Source organism: Esox lucius, chromosome 1 (genome assembly GCF_011004845.1).
Source record: "Esox lucius isolate fEsoLuc1 chromosome 1, fEsoLuc1.pri, whole genome shotgun sequence".
In the NCBI taxonomy this organism is placed as follows: domain Eukaryota; kingdom Metazoa; phylum Chordata; class Actinopteri; order Esociformes; family Esocidae; genus Esox; species Esox lucius.
Genome location: NC_047569.1, coordinates 13,808,446 through 13,822,928, shown reverse-complemented (window position 1 = coordinate 13,822,928; position 14,483 = coordinate 13,808,446). Strand labels below are relative to the sequence as shown.

Below are 14,483 nucleotides of genomic sequence, written 5' to 3'. Positions count from 1 at the left end.
AGGTGGTGATACGGTGGTGATCTATAAACTAGGTGGTGATCTATAAACTAGGCGGTGATACAGTGGTGATCTATAAACTAGGCGGTGATACAGTGGTGATCTATAAACTAGGCGGTGATACAGTGGTGATCTATAAACTAGGCGGTGATACGGTGGTGATCTATAAACTAGGCGGTGATACGGTGGTGATCTATAAACTAGGCAGTGATACGGTGGTGATCTATAAACTAGGCGGTGATACGGTGGTGATCTATAAAATAGGTGGTGATCTATAAACTAGATGGTGATACGGTGGTGATCTATAAATTAGGTGGTGATCTATAAACTAGACGGTGATACGGTGGTGATCTATAAACTAGGCGGTGATACGGTGGTGATCTATAAACTAGGCAGTGATACGGTGGTGATCTATAAACTAGGCGGTGATACGGTGGTGATCTATAAAATAGGTGGTGATCTATAAACTAGATGGTGATACGGTGGTGATCTATAAACTAGGCGGTGATACGGTGGTGATCTATAAATTAGGTGGTGATCTATAAACTAGACGGTGATACGGTGGTGATCTATAAAATAGGTGGTGATCTATAAACTAGATGGTGATACAGTGGTGATCTATAAACTAGGCGGTGATACAGTGGTGATCTATAAACTAGACGGTGATACGGTGGTGATACATAACCTAGGTGGTGATACGGTGGTGATCTATAAACTAGGCAGTGATACGGTGGTTATCTATAAACTAGGCGGTGATACGGTGGTGATCTATAAACTAGGCGGTGATACGGTGGTGATCTATAGACTAAGGCATGGTATTGTCTAAAAGCATCTAACCTAATGGGCTAAACATTATTGAGATCCCAAATGCGTATTTTACCATCTTACTGATACATTTTTTGTCCCGAAAAAATTGCATTAACACCGTAAATATGTAGGCCAGCATATAATGATAAAACACGCGTCCTTCTCTTTTCATGTCACCATATTCCACTAACAAGTTCCCTGGTTTCATCTCCCCGACCAAAAAACAGGAAAAGCTCTGTTGTAACCCCTTGACCTAAAAGTGAATTCAAATGCATTGGGAGGGTGGCACTAGTGTGCCGCGTATGTAGTAAGACGTCTCTTCAAGAGCTCCTCTCCGTTCAGTTTATATCTGTTTAAATTTGCCGTCTTTAACCAAGTTTGCTCAAAAATACCATCCCAGTTTTGTTTCTATATCCCCGTGTGACCGCTTAAGACCAAGAAATGTTGACTATTGCTAACTCTAAAGCAGAATAAAAGACAGACAGGCCGCTGAGGCCGAGTCTAGCCAGCAGCAGCGTGGTCATGGATAGCGAGGACCTCCCTGGCGACCAACACGCCTCACTCATGGAGGACTTGAAAAACATGCAGGATATGATCCTGAAGACCATTAACACCTGGCTCGACCTACTGGATGAGAAGTTCGCCTCTCTCCAGTTGTCACACAACAGCCTGGCGACCCGAATGGATGAAATGGATGAGACGGTCTCAGACCACAACGCTCGTCTGCAGACTATGGAGACCACTATCAACAAGTTACAGAAGGAGAACTCTTTCCTCCGAGCCAAGACGAATGACTTAGAGGGACGCTCGAGGCACAATAATGTCAAGTTAGTATGGATCCCCGAAGGAGATGAGAAGGGAAATCCGACTGAATTTGTGCTCTCATTCCTAAACTGTTGGGCGAGACTCACTTCCCAAAGCCGGTAATTGTTGACCACGCCCATCGCTCTCTACAGCCCAACCCAGTAGAAGGAGCCTCCGGTCCTTCTGCCAGAACCCGCACAATCATCGCCCGGGTCCACCACTATCAGGAGAAAGAGATGATAGTACGGCTCGCCCGGCAACAGTCTCTCAAGTACGGTGCACACAAGGGCTTCATGTTTCCAGACTGCCGTGGTGACGGAGCAACGACGGGGATTCCGTGAGGTTATGGCAGCCCTGCGTGAGCTGAAAATCAAGCACAGCCTGCGTTTCCCAGCCAAGCTCCGCTTCCAACACAACGGGCTTCAGAAGATATTCACCTCTCCCGAGGAAGCGATGATGTTCGTCAGCAGCGTGCAGCAGGATATTGGAAATGACTAGACACGGTTTGACCGGAATGTGAACTGGCAGTCATGTTATATTTACGGACCTTTGCACAGAGCATAAGGAACACTTTCACAATCAATCACGTTAACGTAAATTTGATATGTCCACTTTTGGATGTTTAGAAGGGTAGAGGGGCACCCGGCCTTTTTAGGTGAAAATGTTCGGTTGGTTAGAGTTGTGTTTGCAAGCCATACACCTGGTGGCCCTCGGTCAGTGTATGAGGGGGATGCTTCATTTGGGGAAGTTTCTGTGGGGAGGGAGGAAGGATCTACTCACAATACCATGGGACAGCCGCGACTCAACGCATTGGCCATGTTGTCCATCGAAAGCCAGCTGATTCAGCAGCTACATGACTTCATTCCCAAAGTCTTTTTTGCCCAGAGGAAGAACCGCCGTGCCCCTTTTCTGTTCAAGTGAGCCGTCAGCCTTGGTGAGTGAAAGCATATTTTATCATCCTGCCTTTGTGGTGCTGGTCCGTACATTAGTCATATTTTTGTGCTGGATCGATTGATGTAGATGGTGACGAGTGTCAGTGTGTCCATGCTTATCTATTAAGGTTGTCATAGAATGGATCTGTATCCCTAAGGAGTTGTCTTTCCGCTTCGTTGTGGCCTTCAGTGGTGTTGAGCTGATCATGTATGGCCCTGTAGGCATATTGGTTCTGAGCTTGGTTGCATTCCTAATTTAGGTTTGTAAATGTGACTTTGAAGATTTTACATGTGTGAGAGAGAGAAGGAGAGCAGTTACACAAGAAGCTCTCTCTCTCTCACACACACACACACACACACACACACACAAACCTGGTAGAAGCAAGCCACTCAGTCATTGTTTTGTGGAGCCACACTGTTTGTTGATGTGTTAAATAAACACATCAGTAGCAAGAGGGAGTTTTGGAGCTTTACTGGTATGCATCCTATATTTTGAAATGGTTTGTGCCCCACCAATTTTTTACATATAATAACCCCACTGAATAATCAATATGGAAAAAAATTAAATATCTTGAGTCATGCTTTGCTTCAGCAAGCACACTTAATGAAGGAACAGATTGATGAGAAGATAAATGGTTGGAGGAACACTGTGTCATCATGCCCAACTTTATGAATGTTATACATACAAGCTATGCACGAGCAACAGCGGTAAACTTTTGTTTATTTCTCTATCCAGCCTTCTGGGCAGTTCCACGGTTCAGTGGCTAATTCAATTTATCCAAAGACAGGTTTAGCACAAGACCTTAAAATCTTCCTTCAACATCAACTGATCCATCATTGTTTGGGAAGTACTATTTAAAGACTTTGACAACTTTAATTCTAGATAAAGATAGAATATCACTATGCATATACACTTGCAAACAAAGCCTGTAACAAATATAACTTGATTTATTGCATAAGCCTTATCTTTGATATACAGTACTTTATAAATCCACCATGCCAGTTCCACTCCATGCACTCACCATTCACCCAGCCAGTCAAACATGGCACACAGTCCCCACATTGACAGTTGCATGGCCACTAAACCTTGATCCCGACAAACAGCATTCCACGTTCATGGACATTAGTTTCTTCGCAGCAGTGATTCTGGATGCAAGTAACTCAGCAATTTCTTGAACACAAACAGATACTGTTCTGATGGCTCCCAGAAAATGATGGAATGTGCCGGAGCACATGTGGGTAATGCAATGTCTTTGGAAAAGTACTTCTAGACTATGAGAAGACAGCACATTAGGTTACATCAAATTGTATCGCTAATTATGTGTACAACATCACTTATATTGACACAACGATGAACTTAAACTATGGCAGTAACGTATGCAGCTAATAACAGCACAATTTGAGCCACAATTTGTAGCGTCAGGCAACATTGAGAGCGCAGTCTCCCAGCAAGCAGAGCTGCCCACATCACCTATACAGTCTCTGTTTTCAGACAGACTTCCTGTGAAGATCTGTTTCCAACGCTCTCCTCCTCCGTCAAGAGAGCCCATGCTGTTATGTAGTCAATTCCATCCATTAACATATGCGTTCATTAGCCAGTGCCAACTTGCTTCTCTAATTAAACATTTCCATCATTTCAGTAGAAAAGTCAGAGGAGGATCTGACAATCCGGTTGGCTGTACGGTCATCTCAAAGAAAACTGTAATGTACTTCGGAAACACTGATCTCGCATTAATCGAACACACACACAAAACATTAAGGGTGTCTGTTTCAAGACTACTAAAGACTTAGATAGATTTGCACCTATTTCTCTCTCTGAATTTGTCCAGTCATACATACCTATATATATGGTACAAGACTCAGGCCTCCTTACTATTCCTAGAAGTCCTAAATAAACAGCTGAAGACAGGGCTTTATCCTATAGCTCAATGTGAGAGATGCAAACCTGGTCTCAAACTTTAGGTCTTTACTGAAGTCCTCTCTTCAGTAGGTCCTATGATTGTGGCCCAAGGGTGGACTGACAAACCACCCTTGCTGTCTCTACCTATCAGGCTCCCATTCTTGACAGTGATGCTGTAACCCTATTATGGGTGTTGAGTCACTGACTAACTCCCGCTCTACCCTCCGTCCATAACAGAGCCAGGCGTTTCACCATTTGCCGTGATTCACTCACAGTCTGTCTGTCTCACTCACCTCACTCACCGCCCTCGCCACGTTCCCAAACTCCCGCGCCGCGTTCCCAAACTCCCGCGCCGCGTTCCCAAACACCCGCGTCGCGTTCCCAAACACCCGCGTCGCGTTCCCAAACACCCGCGTCGCGTTCCCAAACACCCGCGTCGCGTTCCCAAACACCCGCGTCGCGTTCCCAAACACCCGCGTCGCGTTCCCAAACACCCGCGTCGCATTCCCAAACACCCGCGTCGCATTCCCAAACACCCGCGTCGCATTCCCAAACACCCGCGTCGCATTCCCAAACACCCGCGTCGCATTCCCAAACACCCGCGTCGCATTCCCAAACACCTTCACCACACGCGACAAACACCCTCACCACACGCGACAAACACCCTCACCACACGCGACAAACACCCTCACCACACGCGACAAACACCCTCACCACACGCGACAAACACCCTCACCACACGCGACAAACACCCTCACCACACGCGACAAACACCCTCACCACACGCGACAAACACCCTCACCACACGCGACAAACACCCTCACCACACGCGACAAACACCCTCACCACACGCGACAAACACCCTCACCACACGCGACAAACACCCTCACCACACGCGACAAACACCCTCACCACACGCGACAAACACCCTCACCACACGCGGCCCAAATACTCTCACCACACATACCTCATTCGACTCCAGTAACCCAGAGTCTTAAAACCATACCTAACCAGACTACTTCTCTCTGTCCCTATCAAAAGTCTGACCTGGTCATGTTGCTGAATCTGCCTGACGCTGGCCACAGCCCACATGGTTGTATTCCTATTTCTGTCTGGAGATCTTAGACTTGCCTGTGAAAAGCCCACAGACATGTAGATTTACTCCGGAAAAGCAGTTAATTTTGATCACCTGGACATCTGAACATTTTCACCTTCTACTGTCAGATATTCTTCGAATGCACACCTGGCCAGAAGAGGGCTGACTACAATCTCAAAGCCTGGCCCCAGCCTAGGTTTATGCCTCTCTAGGGAGTTTTTCCTAACCATTGTCCTTAAAAACCTATTTGCTTGCTCTGTGGTGATTAAGGCTGGTTATCTGTTAATGTACTTTGAAAACTGCTGCTGTAAAAACAAAAATACACTGATTGATTGAAAACTATTAACACCAGTGTTTATTTTATAAGAGGGGAGAAACTATACCTGGGTTAGTTTTTTTCTGGGGTCTACCATAAACAAAACATAAATACGGACCACATACTGCCGGAACACTGCTGTAATCATTAATTACATTGAAGAGCTTATGCTAGAGAATTGTCCAGCTTGAACTGTAATAAATTGTCTCATCTGGGTGATTGTTAATAGGACAATCAAACAAATAGTAGTATTGTAAAGGATTATAAAATAATCTCTGGTGCATATTAAAGTAATATAGGCAATAGAATTCTAAAGCACAGTTCTGCGGCAGAACGAAGCAGATTTAACGTCAGCTGACAAGTAAAACCTTTTCTAAATAGTAAAAGATTGAACACAAATTAAAACGAGAACTAAATATGCATTGATTTACAAAGCTAATAAACCATACTTCAATATCCACTGTCTGCAAAGTTTATCCATGCCCTTTTCATTGTGCATTTCTTTAGTAATAGCCCCCCACATTAGACTGACTGTGGTTACATCCATAGAAAGTCAAATACTTGGAAATATATGACAGGTGAATCAAGTGTCCAATTTGATTGGTTAACCAGCTAAAACGCCTCCACATGGGACCACCTCGGAACGAAGAGCAGCTTGGTCAAAGCTAGCTACCATCATAAAAATAGATGTGCTCATTGAATCAAGAGTCAAGCACAAACTAATGAATTACATACTGTTGTACAAAACATCATATAGACAAAGGGCATACACTCACCTAAAGGATTATTAGGAACACCATACTAATACTGTGTTTGACCCCCTTTCACCTTCAGAACTGCCTTAATTCTAAGTGGCATTGATTCAACAAGGTGCTCAAAGCATTCTTTAGAAATGTTGGCCCATATTGATAGGATAGCATCTTGCAGTTGATGGAGATTTGTGGGATGCACATCCAGGGCACGAAGCTCTATTGGGTTGAGATCTGGTGACTGTGGGGGCCATTTCAGTACAGTGAACTCATTGTCATGTTCAAGAAACTAATTTGAAATGATTCAAGCTTTGTGACATGGTGCATTATCCTGCTGGAAGTAGCCATCAGAGGATGGGTACATGGTGGTCATAAAGGGATGGACATGGTCAGAAACAATGCTCAGGTAGGCCATGGCATTTAAACGATGCCCAATTGGCACTAAGGGGCCTAAAGTGTGCCAAGAAAACATCCCCCACACCATTACACCACCACCAGCACCCTGCACAGTGGTAACAAGGCATGATGGATCCATGTTCTCATTCATCCAAATTCTGACTCTACCATCTGAATGTCTCAACAGAAATTGAGACTCATCAGACCAGGCAACATTCTTCCAGTCTTCAACTGTCCAATTTTGGTGAGCTCGTGCAAATTGTAGCCTCTTTTTCCTATTTGTAGTGGAGATGAGTGGTACCCGGTGGGGTCTTCTGCTGTTGTAGCCCATCCGCCTCAAGGTTGTGCGTGTTGCGGCCTTCACAAATGCTTTGCTGCATACCTGGGTTGTAACGAGTGGTTATTTCAGTCAAAGTTGCTCTTCCATCAGCTTGAATCAGTCGGCCCATTCTCCTCTGACCTCTAGCATCAACAAGGCATTTTCACCCACAGGACTGCCGCATACTGGATGTTTTTCCCTTTTCACACCATTCTTTGTAAACCCTAGAAATGGTTGTGCGTGAAAATCCCAGTAACTGAGCAGATTGTGAAATACTCAGAGCGACCCGTCTGGCACCAACAACCATGCCACGCTCAAAATTGCTTAAATCACCTTTCTTTCCCATTCTGACATTCAGTTTGGAGTTCAGGAGATTGTCTTGACCAGGACCACACCCCTAAATGCATTTAAGCAACTGCCATGTGATTGGTTGATTAGGTAATTGCATTAAGGAGAAATTTAACAGGTGTTCCTAATAATCCTTTAGGTGAGTGTATATTCATAAAGTTCAGGCTTACGTTCTACAGCACCCTTTTGAATTGGCCCATGCCCTTTACATTTGGGAGCAGTGGACACTGTACCAAATGATAACACTACAACGACAATCTGAAAGACATCAAGGCACACCAGCCTTTTTTTCTAAATAACCCGGGGATGGAAAAACTCAAACGCCGCAACTACTATAGCTTGTTATACACTGCATTATATTGGTTCCAGACAGATTATACAGTGCTAGGTATGTTGACGCAGATCTGTCAACAAGAGATGAATCTTCTGCTCGTTCATTCATTCAACCACTGGGCAACTGGCTGGCTGTCAGAGAAAATTATAAACAAACTCATGATTCATGAGTTACATTCATTTATGTGCTTCCCCGGAATGTATCAGCGAGGAAAAGAGATCCGCAGCCAATGACATTCATTTCAGCTCAGATCAAATGAGACCACTGACACTTACTAAATTACACAGAGGATGCACAATATTCTCTGAGGGTTGTGGCAACACTGCTACGGTGCTACCCTCAATACCTAGAGAAGAAATATCCTTTGAGATCATTTGTACCTTTAGCAGAGATAAAAAGGCAGGCATTGTCAAACTCAGAGCTCTATTACACAGCTGAAGGCCATCTATACAACGCACCGGGTCAGAGAGACAGGTAATCAGTCAGTACACAATGGATAACGATAGGTACTCACAGGTCAGACAGTCAGTCAGTACACAATGGATAGAGGTAGGTACTCACAGGTCGGACAGTCAGTCAGTACACCATGGATAGAGGTAGGTACTCACAGGTCAGACAGTCAGTCAGTCAGTACACCATGGATAGGGGTAGGTACAGGTCAGACAGTCAGTCAGTACACCATGGATAGAGGTAGGTACTCACAGGTCAGACAGTCAGTCAGTACACCATGGATAGAGGTAGGTACAGGTCGGACAGTCAGTCAGTACACCATGGATAGAGGTAGGTACACACAGGTCAGACAGTCAGTCAGTACACCGTGGATAGAGGTAGGTACTCACAGGTCAGACAGTCAGTCAGTCAGTACACCATGGATAGGGGTAGGTACAGGTCAGACAGTCAGTCAGTACACCATGGATAGAGGTAGGTACTCACAGGTCAGACAGTCAGTCAGTACACAGTGGATAGAGGTAGGTACTCACAGGTCGGTCAGTCAGTCAGTACACCATGGATAGAGGTAGGTACTCACAGGTCGGTCAGTCAGTCAGTACACCATGGATAGAGGTAGGTACAGGTCGGACAGTCAGTCAGTACACCATGGACAGAGGTAGGTACTCACAGGTCAGACAGTCAGTCAGTTCACCGAGGATAGAGGTAGGTACTCACAGGTCGGACAGTCAGTCAGTACACCATGGATAGAGGTAGGTACTTACAGGTGACGCAGACCAGGAGCCCTCTTAGCATCATATCGCAGGGTGCCCTCCAGCTCTCCTGTAGCTTCGCTTGGATCGGGGGAATCATTATCTCCGCCGGGACAAAGAACTGGATAGCGAAGCTGACGAACACCCCAAAGCTATATAGGATCTTCACCATTTGATTGGTCCTGAAGACACACACAGACACACACACACACACACAGAGAGAAGATACAAGAGTAAGAACTGGCATCACCTAGCATCATGTACATCTATGATAGAAACAGCATTTGTAGCAGATCACAGTGTGCTGAAGTAAACATGTTTAGTCTGCAGCTGCAGTTCGTCTTGTCTACTCTCCGACCATGACTATTAGAACTGAAACTTTAGTCTAACGGCCCAGGTGTATTTTGGTCTAGCGTACTGTAAGAAGAGCAATGAGCTGGACACACGCACACAGCACCGGCCGGGGATAAAGCTGTGTGCGGTGTGATTAACCAGTGGTCCCCTTAGCGGCGTCCTGTCAGTGAAACAGGAGGTGATGAGTTACGACCACCACCATCTCTGCTGTTTCCAGATGCGCTTCATTTCCCAGGTTACTACCAGCCATAAAGAGGCCAGGACATTCATTTCAACCCTTTTAACCCACTCATCTCGTAATGCCACCATACCAGATATCTAAAGCCCCCCCCACCCGACACACCTGCCCACCCCATGATTTATGTATACTCCAGCATTTCAGCCATTGCATTACATTTAAAGTCACAAACAAACGCATAACAAAACCCACCAAGTCACTGCAGTTTATAACAGTACATGTCACGTCCTTCACACGAGGGCATTAAACCAACCCTCCAAATCAAAAGTCAACAAGGATGCAAATGTTTGCCCACCTTCGTCTGCAGTCGACTGTAGCCCTTTTGCCAGGCTGATAAGCAAAACAACATGGAAGCCATGTTTTGTTTGGATTTCAGGTGGATCCCTTTTGGGGTTCTACCTGGAAACAAAAATGGTTCTCTAATTGGAACAACTTATAAACTGCATAGGAAGACGTTCTCGTCATTCAGGGACAGCTGCAATCATTCTACTGCCTTAATTCAGATATTGTACAGCATCAGCAAAACCCCGGTCAAGTGGGAGAAAAAATAAAGAAAAATGAACAAAAGATTTCCTCAGAGCCATACTTTGAACATTGATGAACAGACCACATTTACAATACCTCTGCAAAGAAAATGAGTAATAAACTTAAAAAGCATTATAGAAAAGTTGACTGACTGATCTGCAAATCACCTTGGATTTTTAATAAACATGACTATTTGTAGATCAGTCAATCCCAATTTCCCTATGATACATCAGGGTTTTGATCTTTTGGAACAGAATATGTACTCCTACAAGCAGCCGATTCACAGGAAGTCATTATGTAATTTTGGAAAGATTTCTGGGACATAAAATGTAGCAATAGACCGAAATGTAGCAATATGTCTGGGAACAATGAATCCCATCCATATCGTATCAGCACTTTAGTACGGCAAGTTGCCTGGCAATTTCCACCACCATGCTGCGGTAGTTGGTATACCCAGCAGTTATCTCCACAGGGGTTAGCCCCCTGCCAAGACATAGGGAGGGATTCTATTGGAGGTGATTAATAGAGGTTATCAGAGCGTTATGGCATGCGGGACAGTACCACAGGGAAAGCCATGAAAGACATTCTCCTCCCTGCTCTGACAACAGACAGCACAGAGGATGACAGAGAGAACAGGCCCTTAGGCAAAGAGAAGCGGCAACGGAGCCAAATATGGTCCCATGGAGAAAGGTGAGGTGGCTGGAGACCAAGGGGAGATTTAATACTGGGGGCTGAGCTGTGAGGGAAAGCATGTGTGATGGAGAGAGAGATTTATGCGTGGAGCCCCGTGGAAAAGGAGAGGTGAATTAGACACAATGAAAGAGAGGTGGGGGAGCGGGGCAAGAGGTCTAAGCTGTTACTAGCCCAGAGCATGAGGGAATGGAGGGCAGCAACTCATTATGAGGACAGCCACTCATACCATTCACAGTGAGTGAACATATCAGGGAGTATAAAAGATGAAGAGAAGTGATATCACCTTTTACTGGTAGGAACCATACTGGACTGGCCAGAGAGGGAGAACGAGAGAGAGAGAGTGACACAGAAAGACAGACAGAGGGACAGTGAGAAAGAAAAGTGAGAGAGAGATAGAAGGGGGACAGACAGGCAGGCAGACAATCATGGTCTGCACCAGACAGAAGGCCAGAGATCATCAATTCTGCTTGAGGAACAGACACAGGCCACCGAGCCACTTTAACAGCCAGTTGCACGCTCTGCTGTGTTTCTCCAGTGGCCGCCAATGAAAAGCCTCTCCATCTTGGCACCTGCTCAGCATGCAAGCAAGCGACGGCAGCCAGATATCTGGGGCCCACAGATATGATCCATGCACTACATTCCCACATATTTTACTAGGGCTAGGCAAAGGAAATTATTATGCCTTACACCCCCCCACCCACCCCACCCCCCCACTCCCCCAGCTCTGATGGCCAGTTGATTTATGGAGTCCTGTGTGTAAAAGTGGAGCAGAGAAGGGGCTGCTGGTTAGGTCTGCGGGGGCTGCACGTTCTCCAGATATAGGAGAAACCTCCCCTGGCAATAGTGACAGGCTACATTACTTTACCTTCCGTTCTCCATTTGTCTACCCGCCATTCTCCCACTCTCTTAACACATACACAGATCGTGTCAGCAAAAATACTCATCAGTTCTATGCTGTCACATGTTCACCCCAAGGAGATGAGTGAGAGTTTGTTCTCATGACTGCTCCATTCTCTGTGTGATCTATCTTTCTGCGTGGACGCTGAGAAAGAAATGTGCTTTATCAGTAATGAGTGTTAGAGTTAAGTTTAGGGGTTAGTTCTGGGAGTTAGGGTAAGGTTTAGATTTTGGGGTTTCATGGTTAAGGTTAGGATTTACAGAAGAAATATTTTGGTCACAAAAAAGTCCTCCAAAGTATAGTAGAACAAGTGTGTGTGTTTGTGTGTAAGTGAACAGGTTTTACTTTGCTGGTAGGGACCAAAACTACCCATCAAAATAGTAAAAGAAGGGAAATGTAACCTTGTGGGGAAATCTTGCAGGGCCTGATGAGAGTGTGTGTGGGTGTGTGTGTGTGTGTGTGTAGTGTTGCAGCAGCTTTGATCAAACATGGGGGATAATGAAATCTGCAAAGTTATCAATCATCTGGAAGAAGTCATGCTAGTCCCACCTCTGTCTAATTACATTTGGGCCTGACGAATAATTAAATTAGACCCAAACGACTGTGGCAATTGAAACACATTTCTTTACCGCTACGCCTTGACTGACAAACCTAGTGATGTCTTTACCAGGGCATACGTCACATAGTCACATCACAGTGGGCTTGCCAATACCGTCACATAGTCACATCACAGTGGGCTTGCCAATACCGTCACATCACAGTGGGCTTGCCAATACCGTCACATCACAGTGGGCTTGCCAATACCATCAAATAGTTACATCACAGTGGGCTTGCCAATACCATCAAATAGTTACATCACAGTGGGCTTGCCAATACCATCAAATAGTTACATCACAGTGGGCTTGCCAATACCGTCAGATAGTCACATCACAGTGGGCTTGCCAATACCGTCACATAGTCACATCACAGTGGGCTTGCCAATACCGTCACATAGTCACATCACAGTGGGCTTGCCAATACCGTCACATAGTCACATCACAGTGGGCTTGCCAATACCGTCACATAGTCACATCACAATGGGCTTGCCAATACCATCAAATAGTTACATCACAGTGGGCTTGCCAATACTGCAGTAATGCACATGATCAATGACACACCATCACATGGACACCAAGAACAAACCGATGCAGAGGATACAACACACAGACACATAATGTAACCATGGAAATCACACACCCAAACAGTTGACTATGCTTGTGAGGACCCCAAAAATCATTCCCAACTCCTAATCATAAACTTAAGCTTAACACAGAACCCTAACCCTTGTAACCTAAACCTAATCTACATGCTGACAAATAGCATTTTTCCTCGTGGGGAGCAGTGAGAAGTCCCAAAAAACCCCACTCACTATGCCAGAATTGTGTCATATTAGTGAGATGGCCGCCTTAACCTCTTTGTATTCTGCAGCGTCAGAGAAAACTTTTACTGGTAGGCTGAGCAGGCCAATTCTTTTTTAGCTATCGTTTAGTACTAGCTTTTAAAGCCAGCCACCACACCTTCTAAAACATGTCCGCAGACAAAAGATTAAAATGAAATCTCTGGAAGGCATTTCCATATTTTCAAGGTTGACAAAAAAAAATCTAACCTTGCATCCTAAAGATAAAAGTTGATATAGTCAAGGAAGGGTTACAGATATATTTATATATCACAAATATATCTATATACATACAGTTAATATAAAAAGTCTACACACCCCTGTTAAAATGCCATGTTTTTGTGATGTAAAAGAATGAGACAAAGATAAATCATGTCAGAACTTTTTCCAATTTTAATGTGACCTATAATGTGAACAAAGGTTTTTATTTTTCATTTTTCCCCCTCAAAGATTTCAGTTTGTTTTTCAATTGAATTGGTCACGTTATAGGTCACATTATAGGTAGAAAAAGTTCTGACATTATTTATCTTTGTCTCTTTTATATAATAAGAACCTGGCATTTTAACAGGGCTGTGTAGAATTTTTATATTTACTGTATATCCAGATATATTCATTTTTTTACTGTGACCTACGTTTCGTTTTGGTCCTGACCCAAATGTTTAGCCAGAATAGACATGAACACTTCTAACACTTTCTCAAACAAACGGTCAAAGATCTCGGTGTAATTAGACATGCAGTAGGCTTTCCACAAAGTCATGGAGATACATGATGTGTCTTACCAGGCGCTGTGTGGAAGGTTGAGGGTTATGCTTCCTTGGATGTCATCACCAAAGTGAAGGTAGCCCAGTGTTGCCAAGACAACATAGAGGACTGTGACAATGCCCATCCCGATGTTCAGAGCCAAGGGGAACTGTTTTGGTTCCTTCATCTGGTTCTCTAGAGGAAGAACCTGTGTCACGCACACACAAGCACACAAACACACATGCACACACGCACGCACACACAAAAACAGAATGCGGAGTAATAGAATTAATGCAAGACAGATGAAAAGAAGAATCTGTCAGAATTTGTTGAATACTGCCCTTAAAAAAAGTATTGAAGTATGAAGAAAATTAAAATGAATAAAATAATTCAACAGTCTTG

At 44.5% G+C, this 14,483-nt stretch overlaps 1 protein-coding gene across 5 annotated transcripts in view; it reads right to left on the bottom strand.

The window, feature by feature from the left end:
* Positions 1-14,483, bottom strand: part of slc36a4 (solute carrier family 36 member 4) — a 199,370-nt gene that overhangs the window by 137,029 nt on the left and 47,858 nt on the right. For all 5 annotated transcript variants that reach the window (XM_020049188.3, XM_013136965.4, XM_020049186.3 and 2 more), the window contains 2 exons: positions 14,120-14,289; positions 9,210-9,379 (listed from right to left, as the gene is read on the bottom strand). In XM_020049188.3, coding sequence (XP_019904747.2) covers positions 9,210-9,379; positions 14,120-14,289 — 340 coding nt within the window. The remainder of the gene's footprint in view (positions 1-9,209; positions 9,380-14,119; positions 14,290-14,483) is intronic.